Source organism: Alligator mississippiensis, chromosome 5 (genome assembly GCF_030867095.1).
Source record: "Alligator mississippiensis isolate rAllMis1 chromosome 5, rAllMis1, whole genome shotgun sequence".
Lineage (NCBI taxonomy): Eukaryota > Metazoa > Chordata > Crocodylia > Alligatoridae > Alligator > Alligator mississippiensis.
In genome coordinates this window covers 211,844,031-211,870,388 of record NC_081828.1, presented here as the reverse complement: position 1 = coordinate 211,870,388, position 26,358 = coordinate 211,844,031, and the positions used below count along the sequence as shown (strand labels likewise).

General features: G+C 43.9%; 1 protein-coding gene across 1 annotated transcript in view; it reads right to left on the bottom strand.

Annotated features, from left to right (window-relative positions):
* Nucleotides 1-4,450: 4,450 nt before the first annotated feature.
* The window catches only part of GHRHR (growth hormone releasing hormone receptor), a 69,023-nt gene continuing 47,115 nt past the window's right edge, over nucleotides 4,451-26,358 (bottom strand). Inside the window, exons 5-14 of the mRNA XM_059729368.1 lie at nucleotides 26,038-26,138; nucleotides 20,863-20,960; nucleotides 19,730-19,862; nucleotides 18,095-18,248; nucleotides 16,724-16,784; nucleotides 15,092-15,161; nucleotides 13,469-13,560; nucleotides 12,863-12,992; nucleotides 10,453-10,494; nucleotides 4,451-6,739 (exon numbers count right to left, since the gene is read on the bottom strand). Coding sequence (XP_059585351.1) covers nucleotides 6,614-6,739; nucleotides 10,453-10,494; nucleotides 12,863-12,992; nucleotides 13,469-13,560; nucleotides 15,092-15,161; nucleotides 16,724-16,784; nucleotides 18,095-18,248; nucleotides 19,730-19,862; nucleotides 20,863-20,960; nucleotides 26,038-26,138 — 1,007 coding nt within the window. The 3' untranslated portion in view covers nucleotides 4,451-6,613. The remainder of the gene's footprint in view (nucleotides 6,740-10,452; nucleotides 10,495-12,862; nucleotides 12,993-13,468; nucleotides 13,561-15,091; nucleotides 15,162-16,723; nucleotides 16,785-18,094; nucleotides 18,249-19,729; nucleotides 19,863-20,862; nucleotides 20,961-26,037; nucleotides 26,139-26,358) is intronic.

Genomic DNA, 26,358 nt, shown 5'->3' with positions numbered 1-26,358 from the left:
CTGATTTCCCTCTACCTTTCACTCTCAAACCCCCCCCCCCAAAAAAAAACCAAGGGGGGAGTTGAAGAATGGTTTAATGTTTTTATTCTAGGTTACACTTTTAATGAAGAATAAACTGGCTAACAATGTATATGACTTAGGTCTTGCCTATGTTAGCACAGGTGTTAACATCCTAAATTCAAGCCCATTGGATTTAAAAATACAATGATTTTTATTAATCAATTAAAGACAGGAAATTCTCTGCTCCTCTATTGTCAAATTATCTGACAGACAGAATTCAGAACATACAATCCAAAGGACTTGCTCAATGATTGCACACTTAAAGCAACAAGAGAAAAGAGTGCAAATGCTTCTTTCAAGTACATTAATGCTTTTTTACTTACAAACAGGTGTGTGCAGAAATGAGAAATGTGCAACCAAATTCTTGAAGTTAAAGAAACAAAGGCTGATATTATACACAGGTGTGGGGTTTTCTTACTTTACTTGGGGGGGGGGGGGAGGAGCATTGTATGACTCAGGTCTATAACTTGGCATTTTTTGGGGGGGGGGAAATGGCTGGTTTCACATGGAAATAGACAAATGTTCAATTTTCTCACATTTGGCTTTTTAAACAAAACATTCTGAAGTTTGTAATTTGTGTTTGAGTGGTTTTACCTGAAAAGAAGTCCATTTGGTGTTCAAATGCAAATGAAGGAATTGTCATGCTCGTTCAAACTGGTGGTCCATATCATAGAGTCATAGAGAAGTTGAGCTGGGAAGGGACCTCAAGTGGTCAACTAGTCAAAGCCCCTGCCCAAGGAAGGATCATCCCTATCTAAACCTTCCTATACAAGTCCATAATCTAAACTCCTCATATAACAACCATCAACCCTGACATACCACAAGGCATAACACCCTAACTTGCCCCAGGTAAAGGAGAGGGGCCATGGCAGCCAACATCCGGCTTCTATAACAGGTTGTTAATATATGTTCAAGAGATCCCAGGTAGAGGGCCACTCCCTCCACTACAGAGGAAGGCAAAACCCCCCAACCATCCCTACCAATCTGACTGTGGGGTTCCTGACCCCAAGTATAGCAATGGGTATGACCTCAAGTGGAGGGGCAAGATCCTCTATCCAGGAACCTCCAGCTTTAAGTCCCAGCACGAGCTCTGGTACAACCCAAGTGAAATCCCCAGCCTTGGCTGCAGTCAACACCCAATGGCTCTGAGGAAGGCTTAATAATGACCTGAGACATATAGCAGAAAACATGGAGGGAGAGGCAACCAGCTTCAGTATCCTGCCCCAGCAGTGGTCAGGAACAGATACTTTGGGAAAAGATTCAGCAGAAGGCAGTTACAAGATACACTATTTCAGCCTCCCAGGCTCAGATATTTAGAAGTTGATTTGTGGTTGGAAGCTTCTCCAGGTTAACTGGAAAGCAAATTGGGATATCAGTAAGAGGCCATGTCATAGAAGGGGCTCAATATAGCAAAATTAAAGGGGGAGTCTGGCCTGAATGAGGAGAGTTTTTTATTGAAGTAGGGATGAAGAGAGACAGACGCTCTATTGCTGAAAATAATGCTTCCTGCAGGTTTTATCAGTTTATTATAGTGCAGTCATATCTTAACAATAGGACATTTTACCCAAAGCCCATTGAAATTAGGTGGTCATACTGTCATGGACTTGAGTCGGTTTTGGGTCAGGCCCATAACCCAGCCTTGTACACGAGCACAAGTTGTTGCTTTGGTCACACCGTGTTAACAGGTCACATTTATTTCAGATCCATTTCAATAATACTCTGAATAAATTATTTTTTACTCAGTTCCGGGAGGGGAAATGTTCAGGTTTTTGAGGACTCCATTACCACCAGTGGAAGTTAAATAAATTAATTCAGTAGTTGCAAGAGTCTTAATGTGCCACATGTAATACCACTGGTTGAGACATCAGAAAGAGTGTCATCATACACTGAGAAAATAACAACCCTTGAAGTAAAATGTTTTATTAAGTAGAAGAACCCCGGCTCCTGTGCTTCATTCTTTTTTTTTTTTTTTTTCTCACTCCATGTTGTGAAGCTGTCTGCTTTATAATGATATGTTTCCAATTGGAAGATTAAGTCTATAAAAAAACTGAGAAGCTGTAGGTCTTTCTCTACCCAAGTATATGAAAAAATGAATACTCTCATTGAGACTAGATAATTCTCTTTGTATGAAGTGAAAAGTCAATTAACTGCCTTGAGCTTTAAACCTGACAAAGTCTCCAAACTAATTCTCATGGACTTCTCTTCTTCAGATTTACAGGGCACTAAATAAGACTCTGGAGTACTAGAAACACTTATTACTATCATGGATCACATAAATGGAGGTGATCAATATGAGTTATAAGTAATAGCAACTGCACTGTCCTGGATTGCCTCTGGATAGAGGATAAAGTCCCAAGTTGTAATTTTTTTTGTTTTTGTTTGTTTTCCCCAGGGGCCACAATTATTTAATACTTGTTTATGCAGGTAGTAAGGGTGCAGACAGAAGTGCAACTCCAGCTGTAATTCAGAATGATTTTTGCAGAGTGTTCTGAGTAGGTCTGCCAAACGTCCGGGTTTTCCTGGGCATGTCCTGTTTTTTGGCCCCCTGTCTTCTGTCCAATCAAGTTTTTAAAAGCAAATGCAAGCAAATGTCCAGGTTTTTGTTTGCCTCTGCTTTTCCCCAGCTCTTCTGACTTGTCTGCTTGGGGCTGGGGGCATCAGGGGAAGTTGACTGGCTGTCGGGGGATCACATGCTCAGTGTGAGGGCCCTGGCAGCTGCTGGCAAGTGTGTGTTGGGGCGGGCAAAGGGCTGCCAGGGGCCAGGGGGCTGTAGGTCGGGAGTGAGGGGCACCGGCAGGGCTAGGGGGGACAGGAGGCTATAGGTTAGGAGTAAGGGACACAGGCAGGGTTGGGGGGGCAGGGGGTTGTGGGTTGGGAATGAGGGGCACCAGCAGGCCTGGAGGATGAGGTGCAGTGGGTCAGGAGAGGCAGAAGCAGGGCTGGGGGAGGGAGAGTAGCTTCAGAGTGTGAAGGGCAGAGGCAGGGTATGGGCATACCACTACCCCACCATCATATATCTCTTCCCCCTTTCCTCCCCCACAGGTGCCCTCTTGTTTTTATATGGGAAATATGGTAGCCCTATATGGTATAAATATGGTAACCTCAGCCTGAGTTACAGCATTACCCCAGACCAAACAGAAGTTCAGCGCTGAGTCCAAGCGGGGGTGGGATCTAGCTGCTGCCAGGACCCTGCAGCCAGGTTCCCACAGCAACAGCCAGGGCTCTCTGCTAATGCTCCCTGTTTTCAAAATGGGAGGAGGAACGGCAGCTGATTATTGGGCCTCCCCAGATGGTGCTGAAGGGTAGAGTGGGTGAATTGGAGTCTCCCCACCTCAGGAAGGGGGCTCCAATACACCCCCCTCACCCTGCAGAGGGGCTGAACTGCCCCCCTGCCACTGAACTCCCTCCACTCCCGTTCCCCTCTCCCATTCTGAAAGCAGTGACAGGCTGGGAGCTCTGCAGACACAAGTTACAAAAGACACTACCTTTTGAAACATCTTTATCAGATACCTCCTGCAATGAGGGGCCAGATTTTCACCAAATCAGCCATTTTTTAAGCTGTCTGCAGCTGTGCACTTGTGTTTGGTCAGTTATAGACTGCTTTCTATGGTCCAATGGAGCAAAAATGGTCAGTTCTGTCTGTACCCTAAATGACAGCGCAGTAACAACTGCGCAGTCTGCATCTTGTGCAAACATGGCCAGGAAGTCACTGTGCAGCTGAAAAATGCATTTTCCTCAATCTATGTTTCTATCCCAAGGGCAGAATACAGACCTGGGGTGCAACACTCCTGAGTCAGAGTAGTACAGAATAATGGAAAAGGAACAGCTGACCCCTTTTTCTTTGTAGGAGGGTGTTATATCCCACGGCATTTACTTACCTGCATCTTGCTTCATGAAAAGAAAGGCAAAGGCAACTCCACATTGTCCTATTCTAATTTAGTTATCATTTAAACAGCTGAGAGATGTCTGGGGCAGATTTTGGAGAGACGTCTGGGGAGATTTCGGCAGAAAGCCTAGACATTGGCAATGTGTAGTGTGTGCACGTGGGTGCACATGCACCCCCAGAGATCAGCCATGAGCCCCCTGGAAGTGCCAGCTGTGAAACCAGAAGTGCCACCACAAGTGCACTTTCAGTTTTGCCACTGGCTTGGCAATCGGGTGCTGGGGGACCTCCCCCCCACCCCTCAGCAATTTGGGCCCCCCCCAGACTCGGGAGGCACCAGTCTCCCATTAGTCCAGACACACTGAATGAAAAAGACCCTTAATCTTTCAAGTTACTTTCTTCTTCCTCTACCCAGATGTTCCTCTCAGAGAAGTTCATGGGTGATTATCTATCCCTCCATGGAGCATTGCAGACACGGGGGGCGGGGGGGGAATCAATGGAGAGGCAGACTAGGAATGCTCTTTTATTTCCAAATTTTTCAATCATTTTACAGCAACAGAGAGCAAAAAAAACAGTCGTAGGCATTTTGAAAAGTATTTAGCAATGGTCTTACTAGTTACCTGGTCCTTCAGCCACAGAAGCTTAGCCCCATATTTCTGGTTTCCCCTCTTTTTTAAAGTAGTCGAGGGCACTAGAACAGGGCAGCAGACAGGTGTAAAGAGAGATGTCCATCTTAGTGCAGGCATCAAACTGGAAAAGTCTGTTATTAATTGTATGTGCTAATTGGGTGGTGTGAAAGGGTGTGCAAACCCCATGTGGGCAAGGCCAGGTGTAATGAAACACTGTGGTCCTGAGCCCTGCCACAACTGCAAGGCTTGTGAAGCCTGGAAGAAGGACCTGAAAGTGGGGAAATACAACTCAGCTGGCAGGAACTCCAGGGGCAGAACAGGCCTTCAAATGTCAGGTCCTGGAGACAGGGCTGGGCAGAGACCATGGGCTGCTCCCATGACCACTGGTTGTTTGATCCCTCTGAGGGAAAGGTGGGTCAGACTCCAAAACTTTAGTGTAAGCTTTATGAATGACTTGTTCAAGAGCTCTGAAGTAGAGACTACAGCTTACCAAAGGCCTTTTAAAGAAAGAGAGGCCTGTTGCCTTCAATTAGTTTCTTACTTTTTTATTAAATTTTTAATTCTCATGGGAACTCCCATTGCCCAGAATTGGTAGATACTTATGGGAACTCAACTGAGGGCAGAGTACCCTACCTAAACCTATACCGCTGATGAGCTGGAGGCTGAAGACAGGAAGCTGGATGAGACCACGGCCGTATCGTGCCACAAGGGATGCTGTGGGAGACCCAAATCCAAGAAAAATAGGAAAACCCAGCAAGAGTATCCCAATACTGATGGATGCCAGTGAAGGTATAGAAAAGGGAATAGATCACTCTAGAGATATCCTGTTCAGTGCTGTCTCTCTATAGCACCCACTTCTACCATGCTCTAAGGCAGGATACTGGCTAGATGGACCATTGGTGTGACCCAGTATGGCACTTCTTATATTCTTAGATATTAATCATCCCTTTACAGTTTTGTAGAGTCACTAAAAAGTTTCCTTTTTTTGTTTTTTTGGGGTTTTTTTTGGGGGGGGGGGGGAAGCATTCTTTTGATGGAAAATCCCTTTGCCATAAAACCAGCAATTTCTACAAAAACATTACATTTTAGTTCAATAATTTCAACCTTTGATTTAATTCTTTTGTTTTTAACAGGAAAAAAAAATCCAACTTTCGTTTTAAACCTAAAAAGAAAATGAGTGTTTTTTTTTTAAAAGTGGGTTGTTGTTCTTTTCTATTTTCATCAAAAGGTTTACGTTGTGATTAGCTTGATTTTCTTCTGCTGCTCTTATTCACATTTATTCACACATTGGTTCCTTCTGTTCCCTTTCCCTTTTCCCTAAAATTAAATCGCATCCATAAAGCACCCCTCCAATTGGTCTTTCTCTAGTGAGCAGCTTCATTGGTTTCCTTTTGTGTTTTAGCTGCTCTAGCTCAGTGAATCCGAAAAGACCCTCAAATGCAGTCTTCTCTTTCCCAGTCACTCCATTTCCTCCTACTTAATTCTCGAGGAATTTCAGCTCGTAGGCTATCAGAATAGGCTCTCAACGTCACCGGCGAGTTTGACAAAAAGGCTCAGCTCAATATCCAAAATTCAGATGGGAGCGTCGCGGTCTTATCTCTGAGTCTCCTGACTTCCTTGGGGACCCAAAATGGGAGTTGCATAGACAATGCTGTAGATTTAAATTGTAGTTTGCTCCTTGCATACTAGATCAGGGATTCAACACCAGAGGCAAGAGTCCAGCTCACTAGTCTGAATCCAGTTTGAAGCATGGGCACTGCACTCCAGATCGGACACTTCAATAGTGTCACTTTGCATAGGCTACCCATGAGAGCTGATCAAGTGTCCAGCCGACTAGCACTTGATCTGACGCCACAGTGTTTGCCGCTTCTTTCCCCTACAGGTTCGGGGAGTGGAATTGCAGGAGAAATGGACTCTCATTCATTCACTCAAGCAGTGTAAAATGACCAGCAGTTGATTCACCCTCTTACAATCACCTGTTCCTTATCCTAGATTAACACCAGACTCTTCAGTGCCACTGGTCCAAACCCAGCTGTTGTCCCTAGCACACAGAGGTAGTCATTTTGATTCCAGAACTGGATGGCATGGTCCACCTAGTCCTCCTCCTCCACACTGGCATTATTCCATAGCTCTTACCTTTCCATCGACGGCCAATTTCTGCTTGCACCTCAAAAGTAAATTAAAAAAAAAAAATACTATTAGCAACCCACTGTCATCATTTTTTTTACTCCATTAGAAGAAAAACCTAACTCTGTGGTCCAGGAAGAAGGTGAACTGTCCTGGCAAGGAGGGAGGCCAGGGCTCTGGCCTCTGCTACCAGGACTGCTTATGCATTTTAACCAATGACAACTGAACGCCAAAAATATCAGTGATACTGATGTAAATGTAGAGCCTGCCATTATAAATCATGGCTTTATTCTGGGTTGCATTTTAGAATCAGGAGACAGTATCTAGTCCCATGTAAATGGGAGGGAACTATAGCCTGCAGTACACTGGGTGATCTGACAACATACGGCTCACCAATACTCAGTGTGCCCACTGCACCAGGAATACCTGGCAGGAGGTGTCACAAGAGAAGTGGGATTTCAGGAGAGATTGGACAGTGGGGAGAATTATCGTGATACCTTTGGTAGACATAATAATTAACATACAACGCAGGGAAGCACCACACCATTCTTATGATGCAATGAGTTGGGTAAGTCAAAGTGTCTTCATGAAGTGAAACGACTTGTCCTAACATTACAGAGCTGGTCAATGTGAAAAGAGGCAGCTACACGCAGAGGCCAAACCAGAGGAGATGCACTAGTGCACTTGCACCCCGCTGTGATTCCTGCCTAGCAGTGGCAGCAGCATTTCTAGCCAGGCAGTGCTGAGGGAGCCACTTGACGTCATTGCTCATTATCATCTACCCGATCCCTTGTAACTCTTCATTCCACAGGTTTTAGCAACCGTCATCTTTTTAATGGTCTTGATGTTCCACCAATCAAACTATCCTTTGTTCTGCAATTCTGCTGTCTGCTAGCTGCTGCTGGTAATGAAGCTCCTATGCCACAGCCCTGCAAATTGTCTTTAACTCATTGGAATGAAATTATATTCATATTTGCTTCAATCTTAAACTGCATAATATAGCCCTTGGGCTCTAGTGTATTAGTAAAGCTTCTGATTTATTTTTAACTGGAGAAAAATGTGTTAATATGCAATGATGCACCTCACCATCTGCATCGCCCTTTCAATAGTCTGGCTCTGCCCATGGCCACATGAGTCAAAGCTCTTGGGACATCTCTATATCTGTTTGTATAGCACCTTGCACAAAAGCACTTCAACCAGTACTGAAACTTCTTGAAAATATTAGAGTAATACACCCATGGACAGGCAGAGGAAGGCTAGGTCACAATTCAGCAATTCTGTATCCCATTTCCATGCCATTCCAGTAGACTTCATTGCTGATAATAAACTGATAATATACCCACTTGCTTGTGCAGTTGCTTTTGATTCTGCACATTACATTTCACAGTGTCTAATCAACAAGTAAACTGCACGGTTCTCATATTTGAAGGGAACCCCTAGGGCAAGGCTTGGTCCACATCTGATGCATTGCTTCCTGGAGCTACCTACAAATTATAAACACTGATCATGTGATGAGATGGATCATAGGGCTTGAGCTAAGAGCCCCTGTCTTAGAGACAGCAATGTGGTTACAAACAACTGCGGCCCATCCATTAAAAGGAACAGTCACCCTGTTAGTACGGGTGGCACAGAGTAGTAGTTATAGCTGTGTTTACACTAAATATGTCCTTAAATCTTGTCACTCTTGCTTTTTCATTAATGGTAGGCACACTGGGACTCTAACACAGATGGGTTGCTGGCATTTCGACAACTGTCATGTTGCAATAGTAATGCCTGGCACTCAGATAGAACCTGTCATCATCAGGTCTCAAATAAACCTTTACAAGGGAAGTCATTATCATTACCTCCATTTGACTTGTAGGGAAAATAAGGCCCAAAAAAGGTGTAGTGACTCACTCCAAGTCAGTAGCCACCAGGATAGTGGCAGTGGGGAACAGAACCCAGTCCTGTGCTCTATCCACTAGGCTTCCTGCCTCTCCCACCATGCTTGTGCCTGCTACAGAACAGACCACGGTTAAAAAGCCTGGCTTTGAAGTACTATTGTTGCTACCACTATTGGTCATGAAGTGGCAGTAGCACGACACCCAAGGAAGCCAAGAAAGGCCTGTCTAGCATAAATAAACGATGTGGGAACCGAGGCTGCTGACATTACTCTGAGATTTCTTGGTTATGTCTACTAAACAAGTTGCTTCTTACCTCCGACAGTTATTTAACTAAAACATTTTAACTCCACTTGTTAAATAAAAACACACCGCTCTCAATGCAGTGTCTTCCACTGACAGTATGCTGACCAGGAGTGATAATGATTCATTTAGCCCACACCTGCTTCTGCCACAGTGTGCCAGTTAAGAAGTTCCTATCGTATAATATGCAAAGCCTGTCCTGGTGCATGGATCTAAGCATTTGTATAAATTGCTCTTGCTTATTTGTTTTCCATCACCCGTGCCCACAGAATGGGTGTTTTTCTTGTCTCATGGCTATGAGAGCTGGAAACAACCTATTACTGTCCAGTAAATGGCCCACACTTTAGGAAGGCTGTTAAAGGTTGGGAAAGAATTAAAAGAATGACTCAGTCAGGAAAAATCTTTTTCTTATCATGTTTACAAGGCCTGTGATTATCTCTGTTGCTCTCCTCTGTACTCATTCCAATTTGTCCACATCTTTTTGGAAGAGCAGTTCCCAAAGTTGGCCTCACCATTGCCAAATACAATAGAAGAATCATGCAACACTCCTGTTAATCTATTTAATATGCTATTCCGTTTGTTTTCTTTTTTGCAACCATTTTACACCATAGACTTATGTTCAGCTTACAGTCCTCTATAACAGAGGTGTAGGGCATGTGGTCAACCCCATGGGCTGGATCAGGCCAATGGACCCCCTCCTGCCCCTGCACACCAGACCCAGCACACACGGTGCTCACTCTGACCAGTGTAGGACCACACTGGATGCAGCATCCATGCACGACTGGTCCAGGACCCCTACTGCGTGTGGCGCTCACCTCAGATTGACTGAGTGTGGGTGTGCAGTGCATGTCCCTGGCCAGCCGGAGCAGGCGCATGTGCAATGCACATCCTGTGCACACTGCATGTGGGTCAAATCCAAACCCAGGGGCAGCACCAGGGGCCAGATGATGAGGCTTCATGGGCTGGATTTGGGCCACTGATCAGATCTTTCACAGTCCTGCTGTACAACCCCTAGGTCCTTTTCTGCAACACTACAGCCTACCCAACTGTTCCTCAGCTCAAAGTTCACAAAAAGAGGCTGAAGAGGCATGTGTTTAGGGTGGTTTAGGACTGCTGCATACTGTATCAGTGCATACGCTTGGACTAGATGACGCTAATGGTCCAGGCAAACTCTATCATTCTATTAAAAATATAAATTAAAGTCTTTTTCAGAGAAAAAATGTATTGCTGATGCTATTTAATAAAAATCTGTTGGCCCTTTGCATCTTTTTGTCCTGGTTAGACAGCTCGCAATGCAATGGTGCCCTGGACCAGGACTGGGGCTCCCAGGTGTTATAATCATACAGAGATGGTAACCCTGTTTGATAAGAGCAAAGCAGCAACAACTATTTTGCCCGCTAGATGGCTTCATCCACATGAAGATAACCCAAGGGAAATTTTAACAGGGCTGTATCAATGGGCAATTTTAGGAAACTAGAGCATTTGATCGCTTGCCAGTTTGCCACAAAATATTAACTCTATAAATCTTTCAAATGAACCCCCAAATGAAAAAATAATATAGCTGCCTTACCTCTTGATTAAGGAAGCAGTACAAAACAGCGACAATAAATCCCTGAAGAAACAGAACAGTTAAATCGTAGCACAAATGGAAAAGCTACTTTAAACGTTAATAGTCTGTGATGCTATTTATACTAAGCATCCGCTGGAAGAATGAAAGGTATAATGAATGAGCTGTATTCATCCCCAGTACATTTCCATCAATCAGCCAGATCTGCAGCTGGTGTATCAAAGTCAATGAAGCTACACCATTTTACACCGGCTGATAAGTCTAACTGGGGAAGGTCCGACAGGGTGAATTTTCACTGCAGTGTGGTTCTCAAATGTACAGCTCACTCTGTGGACCAATATGCCACGAGGCTCACCTTATATAGAGAAAAACAGCAAAGCATCATGGACTGCACTAGGAGACCCTGTGTGCACGAGATCACGCTGCTTTGCTTGGCTTTAGGGATTTAAGAAAACGATTCTCAATTTGTACAAACCATATAGCTTCTGGAAAGTTGATGGAGCTATGGCAGTTTACACTAGCTGAGTATTAGGCTCTCTCCTACAGATATAATTATATTCCTACTGTGCAAGATGATGAGGACAACTTCACAAAGAGATTCAGAGATTCAGTAACTACCTATTGAAACCACCTAGTGAATTTAGGCAGAGGGGATATCGTGTTTGGGGCTGGAATTTCACTAGGATATGAGGGTAAGAACGAGGCTCGGATCCTAGAATCTCTGGGAGGCACGTAGAAGGGATTTAGGAACAATGTAGATGTCTAACCTCCAAAGGGTGATCTAGTTTGGCCCTCTTCCACCAGTACATTTCTCTTTAAACTCGGGTGGGCACCTCTATTTCACACTACAGAGGTCCCTAGGCACCTACCCTTTGGCTTCTAGGTATGTTCAGATGCAGTCCCTTTTGATCCCCCAGGGATCACGCAAAATTGTGTTGTGGAAGACACCTCAGACCACAGGGAGACCTGGTCCATTGGGTCTGCTCTGAGCACGCCAAACTCACATTGACAGCATTGAGTTCAGCTCAGATTACCTGAGAAGTGCAAGACGTATGTCTGCATCCCTTCAGATTGGGGAGGCTTTATAATCCAGAGCTCTCCCGTCCGGAGTGAGTGCTCCAAGCACAAGGCTATGGGGCAAAGGTTGGTGGGGTTTGTGTTACCACCCCAAGGGAGGTGGTGCTCTCCCCTACCCTGGGGGTCTTCAAGAGGAGGTTAGATGAGTATCTAGCTGGGGTCATCTAGACCCAGCACTCTTTCCTGCCTATGCAGGGGGCCAGACTCGATGATCTATTGAGGTCCCTTCTGACCCTAACATCTATGAATCTATGAATCTATAGCTGAGGCACCTGCCCTCAATAATAAGACTAAGTAGAGCAGATCAGTAAGTGACTGCAGGTGTCGAACTTCTGGGATGGTACATAGCCCCATGCTTAATAACTCCTATTACAGCCTCTCCACATCCTGTAGTGCCCTTCAAAGATGCCAACTGCAGCCCATTCTCTGTATAAAATAGCTTGGAAATCTAAACTCAGTCAAACTGTGGAGGTCCAACTCTGTGGAGGTGCATACATTTCTCTCTCGACTGCCTAGTGATCAACCTAGTCAAATTCTAGCACCCTCTGAGGCTGGAGCACCTGTACTTTAGGGGTTAACCTGCCTAAACTCAGGCATCCCCAAGATCAAGTTAAGTCAGGCCCTCTACACTAATATTCAGCTGGTGCAAGTCAGCAAACTCAAGGATTTCTACTGCTTCCCACCAGAAGTGGCCCAAGGTTGTAAGTGGCCAATAGAGGGCTGATTTCTCATTTACAGAGGCAAAGCAGCATTATTTTGAAGGGTTGGAGCATTGCCACAAGTCATCCTGGAACAGACGACTGTGGGGGAAGGCATGGTGGCAAAGGTCGTGCGAAACCACCTCTCTGATGTCTGGATCTGGAGCTAAAAGCAGGAGGGTCACAGCAGTCTCCAGTGGAAATCACAGAGTTTAAATTACACAGCCACTGCTATCCAGACCCCTTGTATCCAGGACAGAGTGCAAGAGGCACATGGCCAACACAGGAGGCCAATACAAGGGTTACTTCTGCATCGGGGCATTTTTCTGTACCCTCATGGGCTTCCTTTATGGATTTATAAACTGCCATAGCTGTGCATAGATGCTGCTCTAGAGCCTACATTAACTCTATATGCTTAGAATATGAGTGAATTTCTAGAGACACTGGATAATTTTGTGTACCATTTAACTTTGGAGCAGTAGGTCACCCACCACAGCTTGATCAGTGCTCTACAACTCCCCTAGCTTTGGAGACCTGGTATATGCCGGGCGAGTCTGAGTCAGTCAAACTTCCAAGGGAAGGAAAACAATATATAGGCAATAAAGTATCTAACTGCTGCAATACTTCAACAGTTTTACCTGAAAAGATCCAATGCAGAGCTCTAAATAAAGCCGGACTCCCAGGTTGGTATATTCAGGGAGGAAGTTGAAGACAATATAATGGGTCCCAAATAGTGGAATAAGAAGCAGTGTTGACTTTGAGAGACGCCTGGTGTCAGAAAGGAGAGAGAGGCAACATCATGTCATTTTTCTGAAGAGCATGAAGACCAGTAAGAGCAAGATTCACTAATAAGAAGGGACGTTCACCAGGGTAAGAAAAGGGGTTTTTCTGTTCTTAAACTTCAATGTCTTTTGAGACTGCAAAATCAGTTGGGAAGAAGTGTCATGAGAACAACGCTGGGAGAGAAATCCAGTGCTTCTGGCTGGCAGGGAAGAACCACATAACCAGCCTTTCTTCTTGTACAATTCGGCAGTCTTGCTTTTTGAATAAGTATGAATAAATGTGCAGTTCGGGTCTAGCGGCCTTGAGAACGGGACTACAGCCAGGAACCCCTGAGCTGTTCTCCTGGCTCTGAACTGACTCTGTCTATGACCTTGAGTATGTCCTTCTCTATTTGGAAAATACCACATTTCCTCTTTCTGGCTAGGCTTCATTGCTCCCTCTCTGCACGTTGCACGCATTACCTGTATTGAGATGAGTTATTGAAGTTGATTTGTCTCGGGTCCAACTTTTTCAGCAAGATCCTGATGATGTTGATAAAGAGGATAGAGTTGACCTGTTTCCATTTTTTTTTGGAAAAAAAAAATGTTACTTTTCCATAACAAACATCCAGGTGAAAAGTATATTGTGACTTAGTTATAAAGAGCTGCTTTTGCAGTACATTGTGTCCTTTTCAACACCCTCACTGTAAACCATTGTTTATTATATGTATTAAAATAGCACGTTCTTTGGACATTGCCCATCTTACAGAAACAGATAAAGTATCCAGTAAGAGTACTGCAAATAATTTTTCTCATTATTCACTGGGGAACACCACATTGTATAAACCACCAATCTTTGTTAGTCTGTCAAGTGATTAACTGTTTCACTGTAGATCATGTGATTCTTCATTTTCCCATTTCAGACAATTATAGATGTTGCAAACTTGAGTTTGCAAGTTAAATTGGTTTAATTTGAGACTGTTGGAGTGATGATGTAACCCTGATGAAAGAATATACTATGTCTGAAAGCTTGTTAAATCTATCCTAACCGTGCTTGGTCTGATAAATATATCACCCATAAAAATGCTTGCCTGTTGCTTAATTTGATGTATATGCAATGAAGTAAACAGGTCATTCACACCTACAGAGAATTTTTCCCTGTTAGCCTTGTGTAAGTGGATACCTGTGCATCCGTTTCTCTTTCAGGGGAATGGAGATGATTACTTTGGTCTAAAGCTGTCCATCTTTCACCAGACATTTTTAATCTCATTTAACCCACCAATGATGAGTTAATTGCACGACTGCACAAAAATGAACGTCATGCTCACTTTAGCATTCCTGCCAAGTAGTTGGGGATGTCAGTCAAACATAATGGGCAAAAACAGGGGAGGTTTACACCAGTATTAACACTTCATCACAGCAGATTAGAGCTAATGACTATATTTTTGGAGCCTTCATTCACACCACTCTATCCTGCCCAATCGGCCCCTTACTCCTTATGTATGTGCACCTGGAAGCTTCATAAGACACACTCATGCAGTGCATTTAACTGCAGTTGAATGCCCGGCTTTACTGAATTTTTCATTAGATATTTTCTGTGGATTCCTGACCTGTTGGGATTAATTGCACACCCAGATCCATTAACCCCAACCACTTATCTAATGCCAATACATGCACAGCTCAAAGGTCATTAGTGCTGTTATCACCTTAGACAGAGAACAAAATTAGGTGAGACTACCCTGCACTTACAAAGCATTTTTTAAAATGCTTTGCTGAAGTGGAGGGTTTTCAGCCAAATCCTCCACTTTCACCAAGGTCAAGAGAGGTTTAGTAGCCCAACTCCTATTATTTTCAATGGAAATGAGAAATCTTTCAAACAGGGGGAAGAGTGGTTTTTGCAAGTTCATAGTAATAATAACGTTTCCACATTAATCCTCTTTAGCCTTAGGATGTATGCTTTTCTGTACAGCCTTGATTTCAGTTGGAAGCTACAAGTCAGGCAGTGCGTTCCCACCCTAGGCTACCCCCTCCCACCTTCTCTATTTAATACCATTTCATAATCCATTTTTCAAGTAATATTTACAAAGTTCAAAATATCACACATACCCCAACAGAAAGGATGATGGGTCCCTTGATTAGCCACCAGTAAGGAGAGCCCTGGTTAATATCCCAGCATCTAAACAAATAGCGCTACAATTAACATGCATAGATAGACATGGTCAGAGAAATACTGTTATATCAAGAAATTACACTGGATAGTCAGCAGGGGTGTGCGAAACAGGCCCTATTCAATTTGGATTCGAATTCGGCCCAAATCAGGGACAGTGATTTGATTCGTTGATTTGGATCACTGTCCCTGATTTGATTCAGCCAAATCCAAATTTGACAATTTGATGCTGATTCGGAGAATCACTGATTCAGCCATAGACACAGCTTTAAATGTTTTTTCTACATACCTCGAGGTACCAGGCACGACTTATGAATGCTGCTATGGAGGGGTGGATCAGGAGCATGGGGACACCCCCGCATGCTTGGCGGCAAACCCGGAAATGGACCAGAAGTCCTTCTGGTCCACTTCTGGGTCTGCTGCCAAGCATGCTGGGGATCCCCCCCCGAGCTCCTGTGGGATGCTCTACCTGCTCCAGCATCATAGCACTCACAAGCTGCCTGCTACCTCTAAAGCTATGTAGAAAAAGCATTTAAAGCTGTGCCTATGTCCAAATTGCCAAATGTTTCCAAATCTCTCCGATTCGATTTGGAGAGATTAAAGAGTCCTGACTCAATTCGGATTCAGAGATTCAGCCACTGAATCGGGCCAAATCTCCACCTAATCGAATCGGGGAGCAAAGCTTCACACAGCCCGAATGTTCAGTAGATACCTACATGATAGTGACATTTTGAGAGGCAGTATTACTATCCAAATCTATGCAATCATGGTTTGTAATGTACTGTTGCCATGGATATTCTCTGATCCCAGGGCTCCATTAATATTTTCTGGTCCTTATCAAAACAGTAGAATTTGCACTGGCCCTAAAACACTAAGTGATAGCTCAAATTCATCTATTGCTCCATAGGTCAAACAGATGCAAGCTGCAAGCCAGATCTAAAGCATCATTGTTCTCTGAAGATGAGGCATTTTCTCCACATAAAATGGAAACTTCATTCAACCTCTTTAGGTTTCTGATCTCAGAAACTATTCTTGCTTGCCTATAAAGTTACCATTGTCTCATGAGAACACCTTGATTGCCCTGCAGCACGAGAAATACTTCAACTTGCTTAAAAACTATCGCTTCCCTAACTTAATTAACTCCCATTACAAGCACGTGTTTTCAGGTCGTTCTAATTTTTCTTAAAACCTTCCCTTTTGCCTGAAACATTTTGTTCTCAGGTCAAGATGTGAATTTGTTTGGATTTTTGTTTCAAGGTATCCCTTTATTCTTTTTCCAAAGGGAAATAAAAATGCAGAGCGAAATTTTGTTTCTACTGAAGACAATGGCGAAACTTCCATTGACTTCAGCAGAACATGGATTTTATTAGCATTTTCTGTTTTTCATTTGGATAATAATTGCATAGAAAGACGATCAAGAGCAAGTGCAGGATGGATGTGAAGGTTTAATGCACTAACTTAACTTTCCTAGGACCCCAGTAACTCACAAAGGGCCATAGTACGGGATCAAGACTTCTCATAGCATTGAAACGGGAACACGCTAAGGGATCTGGTATAAAACTGCTACTTACGCTGTGTCTTCAAAATAAAACTTGGTTAATATCCACACAAGGGTGAAAAATGTTGGGAAACCTGTAAAGCAATTCAACAAGGGTTATGGGTTTTTTCCGTTGTCGTTAATTATCCCCCATTAAATTTCCACCCTGTCCGCAGCAGCCCTAAAATGGTATTACAGGGCACCCACGGGAACAGCATTTACATATGCAACAGGAACAGCATTTACATTTAATAAAGACTTCTGTGAGGAACATAAATGTAAAGAGGAAGTCTCTCCACACGCTATAAAATTAAGTAGTTACAAGCAACTTATGTTCAGCATGTTGAGGCTGTAAGGGTGTCTATAAGTACATTTGCACTTAGTGTCAAACTTCAGTATAGACCTGCTTTTGCAGTGTTTTATTCATATGAAAACCACTTTTTCATGTGAATAGTCTCAGCTTCCGGTCCCTCAGCTCAGGCTGCAGATTCAAGCATTAGCTTTATACTTTTAGCATGGCAGAGAGCTGAGGGGAGAATTTATCTAACAATAGTACTAGTCAACAATACTTTTAAAAGTCAACTTGATAAAATAAAGGCCAAGTCCTGTGCAGTCAGGAGGGAGTAAGTCCTGGGGTAGGAGGGAGTATACTTCTGTGCCCCAGTAAGGAGGGCATTGGTGGAAGATCTGCATTTTGGCCTTCTGCCTCTCCTCCAGCTCTGCCCTCATTGCATTTTTAGCCAACAACCATGCAATGCCAAAGGCGGGGTTGAGTGCTTGCCCAGGAAGCAGGCAGCCTGGATTGCAGGTCCCACGGCTCCTTTCCAACGGGGGGCACTCGGCAATCAAGATTGCAGGGATCTCAGAGAAGAAAGAGGGACAATAAGCAGGAGGGGGCATGCCACCAAAGTCAAGTGCTCCAGGCACTACCCTGAGGAGCAGGAGACCTGGGTTCCAACCTTTGACTCCAGTCATAGACTCTTCATGCATTTTACAAGAAACAGATGCAAACAACCTGGAAATAACCAGAACCCAGGTCTTCCTCCTCCTAGGTGAGTACCCTCTCTGCTGGTCTACAGAGTCAGGTTCACTTGGCCTGCTTTCCTTTTGGTTATGGGGATCTTTCCACCCAAGTTGAACATGAGGAAGTGGAAGATGTTCTCAGCCTGAACTAGACTGTAGCCCGGTTGGTAAGGCTTGGGAAGCAGGAAATACGATTTTGATTCCTCCCGTGCGGTTGTTCCTAGAATCCTCTTCTGACTTTTTACAATATACAGGCAGTTACCTTGCAGTCAGTTTATGTGGATGCCTATACCGATGATCTTTCTACTGACATCAGAAGGAGAGGGATCAAGTCCTGGAAGGTATTATATTCTTGACCAGTCCCACCCCTGCCCTTACGTACCCCAGCCAAACAGAACAAGCCACCAAAAGTATCTTCTTCCATGAGGGAGGGATGAGAGCAGCAGACTGTTCAAATAAAGGGCTTCTACCAGCAGCCACATGAAATTGGTCATCATAAAATAGTGGCAGAAAACAACTGAGATCTTGCATTCGGTCTAGGGAACAGGAAAGGCAAAAATTCAGCACAACACATGCAAATATTTGACTTGACCTTTCAGACATGATGAGCGTCCATAATTCCAGTTACCATTATAGGGCATTTTGGGTGCCCCACACCTCTAATTATGGGTGTGAAAAACAACACAGCCCAACTTTGATACCAATGTAGATGACACCAATAAATGGCATTTCTTTTGCTTTGGGTTTTTGTTTTGTTTTGGGTTTTTTTCCCTTTTGGTAAAGAATTTCAAACCTCCTAGCAGCTTCAGATTACCACCCCTTCCATTTTCAGACCACTTCAATATAGACCGGCATTTGCAGTCTAATAGTCATATGAAAACCACTTATTCATGTGAATAGACTCAACTGCAAGGTCCTCAGCTCAAGCTGCAGCTTCAAGCATTAGCGTGACTTTTAACATGGCAGAGAGCTGAGGGGAGAATTTATCTAACAATAGTAATAGTCAACAATATTTTTAAACTTTAGCTTGATGAACTAAAGCCAAGCCCTGTGAAGTGAGGAGGGAGAGACTCCTGGGGTAAGAGGAGAGCAAATAAGAGGGAGTATACTTCTGTGCCCCAGTAAAGAGGGAATTGATTTGGGAGGGTGGAAGACCTACATTTTGGCCTTCTGCCTCTGCCTCAGCTCTTCCTTCACTTCATTTTTATCCAACAACCTTGCAGTGCCAAAGTGGGGTTGAGTGCTTGCCCAGGAAACAGGCAGCCTGGTTTTCATAAAGAAGCAGCTTGCATTAAAACAGAGCTGACAGCTATCATTCCTCAGGTCTTGCTATGGCTCTGGAGGATGATTAGTTGTAGCCTCTCAGACTTGCACTGCAGGCTGACCCCAGGGAGCACACCTATATATTGCTGTCTGGTCACTGAGGCTAGGTAATCCAAGGTGGCCAGTTGCATCACTCGTTTGTGTGCCTATGGCAGTATAAATTGGGCTAGAGGTTCTTCTTCTCCCAGCTCTCTGTTGGCCAACGCTCAAAGGGCAGCCAAAAGAAATGGTATAAAAACATGCTCAAGGTCACCCTCAAGCATGGAGGCATTGACACCAATGGCTGGGAGGAGCAAGCTGCTGACCCTTCAGCATGGCACCACCTGGTCCTCCAAGGCCCAACGACTCGATACCAGGGCTGAACAGCAGTGGCAGAGAAAGGAGAAGGAGACCAACCCAGGGCTGCAAATCCCACTCCCCCATACAACGACATGTCCCCATTGCCAAAGAACGTGTGTATCCAGAATCTGCTCCTCAGTCACCTGAGGACCCATCAAGCCTGATGGACATCACCCTCAACTTTGAAGGACTGCCGCCGAAACTGGGCAAGCATATGATGTACATCAACGGGCCATTTGTTTCAGGCAGACCTTTGATGTTTTGCTCTTTGAAGATATAAAAGAAAGCACAAGCCACTGGAAGAGATAAAGAAATATATTATGCATATACCAAAGTGATCTTTTCAAATGCTTACAGTAGAGAAACTGCAATGATCAATGTCTTCCTTTTGGAAGAGGACGGCATCCTTAATGAATATGGCAATAGCTTTCAAGATGAAGGTGAGAAAGAGCTGGATGTGGATATAATTCCTGGGACAGCGGAGTCTCCTGTAAGGAAAGAAGACAGAAGACTGAAGTGAGGGGAGGTGAATAATCTCTGCCACATGCTTGTTTCCTGAGGCTGGGATTTTCAAAAGCAGTCTGCTTTGGCCTAACTCTGCTCCTACTGAAGCAAATAGCTGATTGCTAAGGGAACTAGGTTTATTTTAAGCACTCTTGAAAATTTCCCTTTTAGTTGATATCTAATATCAGTGGGCGTTAAACCTTCCCAGAACCGTATCAGACCGGTCCTTCCCTTGCATCCCAAATATGTACTTGTGCCAGTGGGAAGCCTGAATTTGCAGAAATGACCTTGACTAATATAAAACTGAAGGGGATAAAACAGCTTCCAAGATAATAAGAATGCTGCAGAGTATCTGTGACTGCCTAGGTAGCTCTCTTCTAGGTAGCAGGCAGTGGATGTATGACTTATCGGCATGGAGACAGTCAAGGAAATTAATCTGAATTAATTTTAAAGTGGATTATATAAGGTGTATTAAATGCATAGGTAGACATTGTTACTCAGAATGAATGTGGCTGTATTTGCTTTAGTTTAACGAACTATAGGAATTCATTAAGTGCCATTGAATTAAGGCCACTTTACTTCTTACTAATAATAATATACATATAGGGATGTGCTGTGATTTACAAATCACGCCTTTAGTTAATTTTGATCAACCATCTTCCATGGAAACAAAAACGTTGAGCCTGATTTTCAGAGACGTCAACCAATTTCAGTTCTACATTTTCAGCTGGAGTCAGAGATTCTCAGCAATTATGAAAATCAGGTTCTTATAAAGTCCAACCCATACCGGATCACTTGCAGGTGATCTTAAAATTCACTTATTGTGAGCAGTATTGCAGTTGAAATCAACCATTGCCAAATTAGCTGTTTCTGCTCATTTTAAAGATAGCAACCTTTCCGCCCATGGCTTTTCAGTGCAGTGAGCATTTCTGTTTATTCAGTTTCTTGTATTTTTGGTGCCCTGTTAGACGCTCATCAGGTTACCTGAAGGCAATGAGAACTGTCACAGCAATGGTGAGCGAGGCGATAGATATGCTATATCCTACGGTGTAGATGATCTTTACCGTAGAAAAATAGGAGTGCTATAAAGAAGAGAATAACTGTGTTATTTGTGACTTACGGCCAAAATAACAGTGGTAGAAGCTATGCAAAATCAAGTGGGATGCCAAAACCTTTTTTGCAGTCTCAATTCACACTCCTAGTATCCACCTTTTTGTAAGAACATAAAATCCCAAAGCAAAGCGCAGCTGGAACACTTCATCTTACTTTCACAGTCATCTCATTCAATGCTTCACCAGTGCCAGGGCTCGAAATTAGGAAGAGCTTTCTATCTGTAGTGGTTAAGCACTAGAGAAGTCTGTTAGAGATGTGGGATATCCATCACTGGATAGTTTTAAGTGCAGGTTTGTGTGGGAAGGTTTTGACAGAGAGAATCCTCTCTTGAGAAGGAGACTGGATTTGATGACCTCTTGAGAAACCTTCCAGCTTTGTCTGGTCGATAGCAAATCTCTAAGGACGTATGTGATTTTGATGGGAAAAAAAATACACTACTAGGTCTAGGGAGGCTGACTGATTCAGAAGTCTATGCAAATTTAGTAAAACTCCATTCAAGTTACACTGGGTTTCAAGCTTGCTACGGTATCTGAAACCAAGCCAGTATGCTATGGGTCTGGGATTCCTAACTACACTTCAACCTGACTCAGTTTGCCAAGATACTATACCATGGTAGACCTATAATAATCCTTTTTGTATAGGCAGGCAGGGTTTTTTGGGTAGCTGTGATATGTTTTATTAGACCAGTTAATGATTGGAAAAATTGTTCTTTGCTAGCTTGCGGACACAAACACCCTTTTTGTGCCCAAAAGCTTGCAAAGAACAATTTTCCCAACTATTGAGTTAGTCTAATAAAAGAGATCACATCTACCCAAAGAATGGTGTCTGCCTATGTCCTTAGACCAACACAGCTACAACCAACAATCCTTTCTGTATATGCACACGTGTATAATAAAAATATTCCTGCTTTGACAAAACATTCACCTAATCCTGGGGGAAGGTCATGGTAATCTCAGTAGAAAGCATGAAGAGATGGGACAACGAGGGAAGGGTTTATCCCACGAGGCATGAAGCTTCACTGACCACAACAGTGTTTTAGGGCGGGGGGGCGGGGTGCTTTAACAGAGCCTCTCTCTGAGCTCAGGCCACTTCCACGCTGGCCTGTGCCATTGTCACTGGAGCCAGATCCAGAGCTGGAGCTGGCTGCTGCCACTTCCCCCTGACGGCTGGGCAGAGCCCACAAGAGAAATGCTGCAAAAGCACCCCAGTCCTGCAGACTGGATAAAATGGCTCCACAGTCCATAGGTGTCAGGGGCCCTATCAGGCAAGATTCTTTGGGTAAATGTGATCTCTTTTATTAGACCCACTAAATAGTTGGGAAAAATGTTCTTTGCAAGCTTTCAGACACAAACACCCTTCTTCAGGCATAAGTAGACTCTGCAGGTGTTATGCAGGGGCACTATCAAGCAGCCCAGCCTGGACTCTTCGCCCACTTGGCCAAACCCACCAGAGGTCCTTCCCAGAAGCCCCACCCCAGCTGATGAACTAGCCAGCCACTGTTAGGCCAGGGCCCTCCCCGACCTGCGCCCTGCCCCGCAGCCACGGGCTCCGCCCCAGCTAGTGCAGCAGGAGCAATCAGAGCAGGACGTGTTGCCACCCAGGCCCGTGGTAGGACAAGCAGCCATCCACGCCCTCAGATTCACACTGGAGTTGGACCCTGGGTCACAGAGGATCCCACACAATGTTGCCCCACAGCTGGGCAACACCGGGGGCTGTGGAGCCACTGCCCACCAGGCACATGTGGCACAGTTAGGTCAGACCATCCTCGACCCAGTCCTTAGAGCAGGTTGTGGGCACGTGTTTTAGGGCATTCCAGTGGTGATCATTTGATTCACAAATCATTCCCTGCTGCAGTTTAAATCCAGTTTTGTTTTGCAAGAGCAAGTTAATTTTTCAAAAGTCTGAGGGTGAAATCCTGGACTCATTGAACTTGATGGCAAAACTCCTATCAACTTTATTGAACCTTGCATTTCGCTGCTAGGTTTTTATCTGCAGGCATTGATGGCTGATGTCAGAGACAGGAAATTCCCTGACAGATAGATTAGTACTGGTGGCTGTCTCCTATATGGTGTATATAACACAATATATCCATCTTTCATAACATTTCCTCCCTGCCCTTCTCCCAGTTCATTTTGAATTTCACATTTTGCTCTGGGCCCTGCTCCCTATTCTCTTTTTTTCTACTGGGTTTTCTTTTTTCCTTGTGTTCCCAAGCTCAAGTTTTCCCAGGTATAATGACAGGTCTTCCTTGTTTTATGCGAGTTCTGTATGTGCAAATTCACTCTTATGCAATGATCCTCATTTGAAAATCTGAAATTGAATTTCAAGTATTTCTTTTCCAAAATTTGGCAGTGTCTGCCTTTTGGGTCCTATTTCAACTTTATTATATATACTTGGAAACACCCTGTCAGGCACTATATTTCTCCTCTTTGACACAAGACAGGATAGCAGATTAGACTTTCATGGTCTAATTCCAGTGCATCACTCCAGAAAATGTTATAATTATAGTCTTATGGTGAGAAGTGCTGAGCGTGGCTGAAGCATAAGACATAATAGGCCTGACATTGCATCCATCATCACACAGGCAACACACTCCATTCAGCTAGTTATCAAGGCCCTGATAGCTCTTCCTATATTGCTCCAACCAAAACTCAAATAGGGGAGTCAATAAGAAGTTGACCTGTGCATTAACACAGCAGATCTGTTCTAGTCTCATCCCAGCCAGCTGACACCGAGTATAAATCAGATACGAATGCCATACAAAGCAATAGCCCAGTTCCCAAGCGGATAAACAAGCAGGCTGAGGAGTTTACCTAAATGAAAGATCAGGGCTACTGCCAAAGAAAACAGCGGGCTTACGCTGTGATTGTTTTTGCACTAGAAGTGCAAGGAAGCAATAAAAAGCAGGGGGGAAAGGACATTTTTTAAGCATTGCATTTTAGGGGAAGTGCTTGTTGACACAGCATGGCAGGTACTATAAATCAGCTGGCAGAAAAAAGGGAGTTGCAAGCTAAATAGCATGATAACAAACGGGGAAGAAGTAATGGGAAGAGGACCAGAAAAATCTAGGAAGCCCCTGTGCAAAACAGGTTGTTGACTAAGGGCGTGCGTAGATGAAACGGGAGCCCTAAATTGAAGCGGTGGGTTTTTAAAAACACCGCTTCAATTTAGGGCCCTTTAAACCTCCATGTCATGCACACACCCAAACGTACCTGCCTCTCCGGCGGTGGGGAGGGCAGGATGAGCTGCTGAAGGGTGGAGTGGTCCCTGGGCTGCAGGCGGGGCTGGTGCTTCCTTCCATGGCAGTGACAGCCTCCCCCAGGCAAAACCCGCCTGCAGGCACCTGGATCAGGTGGTCCCGGGGGGCACCGCAGCTGAAGAGGGAGGCACCAGGCCTCCATGCAGCTCAGGCAGGCAGGCAAGCTCCAAGGAAAAAAAAAGATCAGGCTTGCTGCTATTCTTGGGTGGAGGCTGTCTTCCCAGGCTGCTGCCAGGCTGCCTGCAGAGCCCCTGGGCTGCACAAAGCCCGGTGCTTCACTCCACAGCTGGTAGGGCAGCAAACTAAAACTCCTCGGTGCCCCACATTTCGCCTAAGCTCTTTATCACAAGTGAAATTACCTTCACCAAATAAAAAACAATGTTGCTTTCATTCTCTCAGCTAGCACCACTGACTGCGTACAAACTTCCCTGTGAATCTCCTTTTCACACCCCACTGGAGTCTTCTGTTTTACTTCACTGGAATTATTCCAGATTTACACCAGAGTAATTAAGAAAATAATTAGGCCTAGTTACAACACAGTTTTTATACCTGCATAATATATTATTTAGGGATGGGATTATTATTTTAACAATATAGCTTTACCAGTACAATCCAAATATGGATTCGGTTATACCTGTATTAAAGTGCCTAACACCAATTTAGCTTAATACCCTTCCTAGACAGGAATAGCTGCTTTATGAATCAGTATAGTTATGTTGATTAATTGATCCAATACTAACTTTATGTCAAAGAGTAAAACTTCCCAGCATTTACAAGGTCTACGTGACACTGGGTGTATCTAGGAGATGCTAAAAGCACAATAGACTAATTCTACTGTGGATTAGTGCGTCACCGTAAAAGTCGTGCTAATGCCCAAATGCACAGTAGAATTAGCCTACTGCACATTAGCATCACGTAAAACATGTGCACCAGTGCTACTATGCGGTAGTGCCGATTATGGTATATTAAATTAGTGCCTGTTAGTATAGGTATTAAAATTAATGCACCCTAATTGCAGAGCATTAATGTACATGTAGATATGCTCACTAACTCTGAGAATCAAGCTGAAACAATTCTGATCCAAATTACTTGGGAGTAAATCCAGAGAAACTCCATTGGATCAATACCAGTCCAAGGGACAGCCAGGTGGCTGTGCACAATACACATTTTAAAGTCCAAATTTCCTCTTGCTTAGATACTTTTACTGATTATTTTTGCCGTAACCAATCTATTTTCTTATAATATGCATGGCATAGGGATCCGGCCTTTTATGTTACACTGGTAGAGACTACATCACAGCTGAAATTCTCTTGAAAAGATTAATCAAAACTTGTGACAGAGGTGATATCTTTTATTAAACCAACTAGATTTTTGCAACAAAAGAAATTCTTTATTTTTTTAAAAGAGGGGCACTTGCCATAGACCTGCTATAATGCTACCAACAGATCAGACTGAAAATTCAGTCCCTTGTTTTACAGACATTTGGGGCCAGATTTTTAGATGGTGTCAATTAAGATCAATGGAGTCGCACACATGTACATCAGCTGTAGGTTCTGCCTCTACATTTTGTGAATACAGCTCTCTAAACTTATTAGCTGCCTTCATTATTGCTCTCTCAGGACAGTAAGTGTTATGAATCATTTTGCCAGGCAAGCAGCCATTCTTCCTCCTACCTAGTAAGTGGACGGCCACTTAAACCAAGTTTCTTCCCCAGTGAACTTCAGAAATAGAAAGGAATCCTAACAGCAACTGCACATGTCTAAACTCTGTTTGCTCAATGAACTTACTTCTTCAATGGGAATCTCATCTTCCACTGGGCAGGCAATATGGTATGAGGGAAATGGATCTGACCATCCTTTCTTCGTGCAGTTTCTTCTCACCAGGCCAGCTAAAACAGAAAAGTTCTGTATTGCTAAAGAAGCCCATGCATTCATTCCATGGACAACCAAATTCAGCAGTAGTAGGTTGCTTCCTTTTAAGGAACCGTAGAATAAGAGAAGAACAATCCCTGATAGCAAAGAAGACAGGGAGGAACAATGTTCCTCTTGATAAGGAACGCATAGTTGCAAGTCTAGGGCAAGGTGAAGCTTGTGAAGTTCACTTCCGAA